A 6,000-nucleotide genomic window follows, 5' to 3' on the forward strand; every position below is an offset into this window, starting at 1 on the left:
TATTTCCAGGCTTGGGCCACATTTGACACTAAGTCATGTTGACTATGGATTACCGAGTCCTCAGTTGTCATGGATACCGTGTACAGAAGACTGCCCATCTGGTTTAAAAAAACTGCTTCTATGTTTCATAATTGTGACTGTACAGTATATATTATTTTCCATCTGTGTTTTCATATTCAAAGAGGCAGACTGAGTCTTTAACTAGGATGCGGAGAAGGTCGCAGGTTCGGTGAGAGGCAGCACGTCTATACTAGTTATTCTCCAACACAGCTTATTTTGTTTTTCCTTCTGCACTAGAGCATCTCTCTGCATGCAAGAAACTCACACGAGACAAGGGGATACTAAAAAAAGACTCAAGCATGAGTGTGGGTGTACAGCTTTGGGAGTTTCAACCCTGAAGGAGGTCACGGGCCCCCTGCTTGACCCCCTCCAGTTTGCCTACCGGGCAAACAGGTCAGTGGATGATGCGGTCAACATGGGACTGCACTACATCCTGCACCACCTGGACACCCCAGGAACGTACGCCAGGATCCTGTTCGTGGACTTCAGCTCGGCGTTCAACACCATCGCCCCTGACATCCTCCAACAGAAGCTCATCCAGCTTGCGGTGCCTGCCTCCACCTGTCAGTGGATCACCAGCTTCCTGACCAACAGGAGACAGCGTGTGAGGCTGGGGGGCATCACATCTGACACCCGGACCACCAACACTGGAGCCCCTCAGGGGTGCGTCCTCTCCCCACTGCTCTTCTCCCTCTACACCAATGATTTCTCCTCAGGTGACTCTCGTGTGAAGCTCCTGAAGTATGCAGACGACACCACTCTCATCGGACTGATCCAGGACGGTGATGAGACTGCGTACAGACAGGAGGTGGAGCGGCTGGTCCACTGGTGCAGTCAAAACCATCTGGAGCTGAACCCGCTCAAGACCGTGGAGATGACAGTGGATTTCAGGCGAGACCCTTCACCACTTTTACCCCTCACTATCCGCAGTAATACTATTCTTTCCACAGACACCTTCAAGTTCCTGGGAACCACAATCTCTCGGGACCTGAAATGGACCGGCCACATAGACTCTGTCCGGAAGAAGGCCCAGCAGAGGCTGTACTTCCTGAGACAGCTCAAGAAGTTCAACCTGCCGCGAGAGCTTCTGAAGACCTTCTACACTGCCATCATCCAGTCTGTCCTCTGCACCTCCATCACTGTCTGGTTTGGATCGGCCTCCAAACAAGACAAGCACAGACTACAACGGACAATCAGAACTGCAGAAAAGATCATTGGAATCAACCTCCCATCTATCCAAGACTTGTACCTGTCCAGGACCAGGAATCGGGCAAGGAACATCTCTACAGACCCTTCTCACCCGGGTTGCAGTCTGTTTGAACTACTCCCCTCCGGACGGCGTTATAGAGCTCGGTACGCCAAAACCAGCAGACACAGAGACAGCTTCTTCCCCCAGGCTGTTGCTCTGATGAACTCACACCACTCATAGAGTCTCAGAGACATTACTGTGCAATAACATCCTGCTCCTCACACCTTCTTGAATTTGTCTACACTGTTTTTGCATTATTCACATGTCCTGAATGTTGTTAGTCACCTAAATGTTGAACAGAGGGTGTGTTTCTACCGAAGTCAAATTCCTTGTTTGGCACGCTCAAACATGGCGAATAAAAAAACTCTTGAACTTGAACTTGAACTGTACCGCACGCATTACAGAATATCCTCATATGCACATCCGGCCTTCCCCGGGCAGCCTTGAGTGGGCACAGTGCTTGGCGGTCTTCTTGTCTGCGTGTGTCTCAGGTTTGTTTTGACCAAGGTAGCAAATGAACCTCGGTTAAAAGTGAGAATCTGGTTAAATCTTGCAAAACTCACTTTGGCCTGGTAAGACTGTAAACCGTGTGACTGCTATTCTTAATCTGGGACAGTGACCCACTAAAGTCACAGGCAGCACCACTGAAAAAAAACCAACAACCATGTCTTATTTTATCATTCTGAACAAAAAGTAAAATGGTACTACTAATGTCGGGCATTTTTCTATAGGAGCATGAAGCAAAACATGACTTCTTGCATTTTGAAGTCTCCATCGTCTCCTCTGGTTGTTGAGCTGCCAGCACAAAATCCAGGTTTTCTCCAATTCACGACAGAACGTGAAGTATACGTCATTGCAGGACAGAATCAGACGGTGTGAATGAATGCAAAGTGAAAACGCTCCATGTTGCATCTCGAGTCTTGCAAAGTGCACGAGAAAGTGACACACAACACAAGTCCATTATCTCCTCTCTGTCTGCCACGCTGGTGACATCCAGTAACTGTGAATTACATCACGTCTCCGCTGCTCCAGTGAGTCTCGGAGTCACGACTTAAAAAGGTTAATCCCACCTGATCGCAGTGCTCGCACTTTTCATGCTTTTAAATCATCATGATGGATTTTCGCCATGCTGCGTACTAAAATGTGATCATGTCAATTTGACAATTGTTGCTGGCTTTAAAAGTAGCGGGCCTCTTCATTATGCGTACTGGGCCGAGGACCACTTGATCGCATCCCCTTGGTTACGGCATAATCAGGAGGGCAAACCAAATATGCACTCAGGTAAATTAGCCGCCAGGTGTTGGATTTGCAGGAGAAAGGCTTTTGCTGTCATCCAACTCTTGCGCTCCCCTGTTAGCACTACAGAAGAATAACATCAGACAAGGCAGTGGGCTAGTTCTGCTTATTTAACCTTCAGAATTTTCCCTCAGTAGATTTCACCGCTGGTAATCTGTCAGGATCAGCCACAAAGGAGGACCTCACTTTCACTTGACATCGTCGTTAGACGGCGGCATGGCTTTTACTTGGATTCCACACCTGCCAATGACAATATGAAGGATCTGACTATTTCCTGCAGCCGCGTGTGCAGCTCAGTTAATATGATTAACAGGCGGTTGCTAGGTGACTGCTCCCGGAAAAGACCTATTTCTTTGAAGCCTGGCTGCTGTCATCAGACAAGATTTGCCAACAGTCTTTGTGCACGCAAGACACAACCAGCACTGACCAATCGCTACCTGTACACACGTTCCGTCTCCGTGGAGATTCTAGGGACTCACGCAAAAATGAGTCATACAACTGAAGTTGTTCTTATAAGCTTCATAGATTCCACGAAGAACAGCGGAATATACATGCATACATACGCGAGGAGACCAAAGTATTTGACGGAGCTGACCACACAACACCATTGAATATGCTTAATAGATGGAAAATATCAAGTTGAAATCAGCTTGGATGCTTGTCCACTCCTACATTTGCACGTCTCCCAGGCCCGGTGTGGCTGGAGCAGTGATCCCATTTCTGCATGAAAGACATTCTAATTAACCCAGATGTTGATATTAATAAGATGAAAGCGAGCTGGAAAATGGGCCACATTGAGTGGAGGGCCTGATTTCAGAAGTAGTCATACTAAAGTGGGCCACTCCTCCTCCTCCTCCTTTGACTGGGGAATAAAACTTGTTTCTAAATGAAAATACCCCCCAGGTCTGTTTTAATTGGTCCCACCTCTCTTGAGGTCCAAGAGCGATGAGAAGCTGCAAAAACCTAAAAAAAAGAAATGGTTGAGGATGACACGATGCATATGGCGACATTTGTTACCACTCGAGGTTTTGCTTTATGGAATAACACAATTATTTCCTGGCTGAGACATGAAACGAGACCTATTCAGCAAGTGCCAGTGGCAGCCTGCTCTTGACAAATGCGCGGATTTTGTGCTGGGACATGATGACTTTATTCTGCACAGAGCAGGCATTCGCCGATGCCTGAAAAAGCAAGAAGGACATGTCAAGGAGTTCCCCCCACATCTCCAGACCAAACAGCAAACAATCATGATAGAAGAGTCTGGAGATCTCAACCACACAAGGCTACTAACAATGCAACTTCATGTGAGGACACATTCAATTTAGGTTAGTTTAAAACGGATAAATCCAGAGGCAGGAACTTTGCACAGTTGTTGGCACCACAGTGACAAGCTTTCCTCTGGAGCGTCCTGCTGGCCTGAACGGCAGTGCCAGTTTGTTGCACCGGTCCAGGTGTTTGGTTTCCACAGCCTCCTGAGTAGTCGAACGTTAGCTCCTCTTCAACATCAATATCCCGGCCAGCAAACAGTGCCAAACTGGGCACCAAAGAGTGTGCACGGACCGGCACCATGAACAAGTTGGGTAAACAGGAGTGGTTTAAAAAGCGACCAATGTTTCCCACAATGGCCGGGTCCACAAACGTCTCCGTGATGGACCCTGAGCCCGCATGCTCCCTTACAGCAATGATGTAATTATTATCCTCAAACGTCTGCGCAAGTTGCCTTCTTCGTGCTTCCTCAAAACCGATGACCTCCCCTGCATACTCGCATACAAACGTCCCACGCGGGATCCTCTGAAGTGTCCGCACAGCCCAGCCCCTGCTGCTAGTGGGGAACACCTGCAAACGTAGTCTCAGCCCTCGCTGCACTACTCTGTTCGAACAGGTGTCACTGCAGGAGCAAAGGGCATTACACTCAAACACCGGGATGGCGCGAGCGGCACCCGATAAATTGATGCTCAACAAGGAGCCATGGATGGTGTAGGCTTGCCCGTGGGTCTGTAGGCAGCAGCAGCTCTCGCGGGTGCATGAGTGTGAAAGACAGGAGCATCCAGTAAGTGTGACTTCACTGGGGTCAACAGGGCATCCTGGTCCTTGAACGTTGACGGGAGAGTACTAAAATAGAAAAGAAACTTTTAAAATTCTGTTGTTATGAGGAATAACAAAGAATTGAAGTCATTTAATACGCATTAATGACATGCTCTGATTTATGTCCAGGTTCGTTTTACGTCCCCCCCGTAGAAACAAAACCCCGTTGAAAACGAAATGGCAATTAAATTCAAGTTAAACCTGATTACAACATTACCTGGAAGACAGGAAAAGTATGCACCGTTGAATCCGGTTTGAATGAAATTATAATATCCTCAAGACCGTTGCTCAAGTCAACATCAGAATCATTCATTGCTCTGGTGGGTACTTTGTTTACAAGTTTATTCATTTCCGGCAACATGTGACAAAGAAGCTATTTCCGGTTCTTTCATAGCAAACGAGCGTCTCCTAGCGGCTCACTGGAAACATTACATTATTTTAAGTTTTGCTCTGAAACAATGGAAATTTATCGCGTGTTCTTGTTAAAATTAATAAATACAGTAATTACAGCATTACGGCCATTTACGTCACTCCTCCGAGTATCTCATCCGATTAATTTTTTTCACAATGTTTTGTAGTAACAATTTTAATCCAGCAGAGGGCAGGCTTGTATAGGGAACTGCTAGATAAACATTATAATACAACCGAATGCAATCAATTTATTGCGACTTCACTTGGAAGAAAACCTTTCAAATTACCTTAAATTGTCTCGCTAGGACGACATACTTTTGCTGATGTATTGCTGCAATCCAGAGGAATATTTTAGACCACACAAAGAGCCTTTCAAAGTGTTTCTAATGTAAATTGCAATTAACCTATTCAGACCCGAGTTGACTTTATGTGAGGAATAAAGTATGAAGCTGTAAATTAGGGCAACGTTTCTACTTCGAGAGGGACTGCAGCACTTTGAATTGTTGGAATCTTGCTTCTTAAAAGTAGCAACAACTTCAAGCCTGTGTGACAGCAATATGATTCGACACATCCACACTGTGAGTGTGCCGCAGGCTAAAGGAAAACTTTTTAATTGGGCCCTGAGAGAAAACACCAGAACAATCTGTCCAACAATTGCTCTTGGTTTGAATAGAAAACTCAATTGTGTCCTGTATGGAATGTTCCCCCCAATGCTTGCATCAGTTTCCCTCGGTACAAGTGTGAAGTTTAGGCTACACTTTCAAAGTAAAAGGGACTGAGCTGAACTGAAAAGGGATTCATTGGGTTATTAATAATACCTCCTTGAGTCTGTGGCAAAACAATGCGAGCGAGAACAGGAACACTGCATTTTGAAAGATGTTCTCAAATATAATTTTTTA

General features: G+C 46.1%; 1 protein-coding gene across 1 annotated transcript; it reads right to left on the reverse strand.

Annotated features, from left to right (window-relative positions):
* Positions 1-3,731: 3,731 nt before the first annotated feature.
* Positions 3,732-5,043, reverse strand: setmar (SET domain and mariner transposase fusion gene). The gene is made up of 2 exons (XM_061292323.1): positions 4,908-5,043; positions 3,732-4,717 (listed from the first exon to the last, which is right to left on the reverse strand). The coding sequence occupies exons 1-2, from the start codon at positions 5,037-5,039 to the stop codon at positions 3,932-3,934; spliced, it is 918 nt and encodes a 305-aa protein (XP_061148307.1). The 5' UTR covers positions 5,040-5,043; the 3' UTR covers positions 3,732-3,931.
* Positions 5,044-6,000: the final 957 nt, after the last annotated feature.

The sequence above is a fragment of the Syngnathus typhle genome, linkage group LG11 (assembly GCF_033458585.1).
Source record: "Syngnathus typhle isolate RoL2023-S1 ecotype Sweden linkage group LG11, RoL_Styp_1.0, whole genome shotgun sequence".
NCBI classification, from domain to species: domain Eukaryota; kingdom Metazoa; phylum Chordata; class Actinopteri; order Syngnathiformes; family Syngnathidae; genus Syngnathus; species Syngnathus typhle.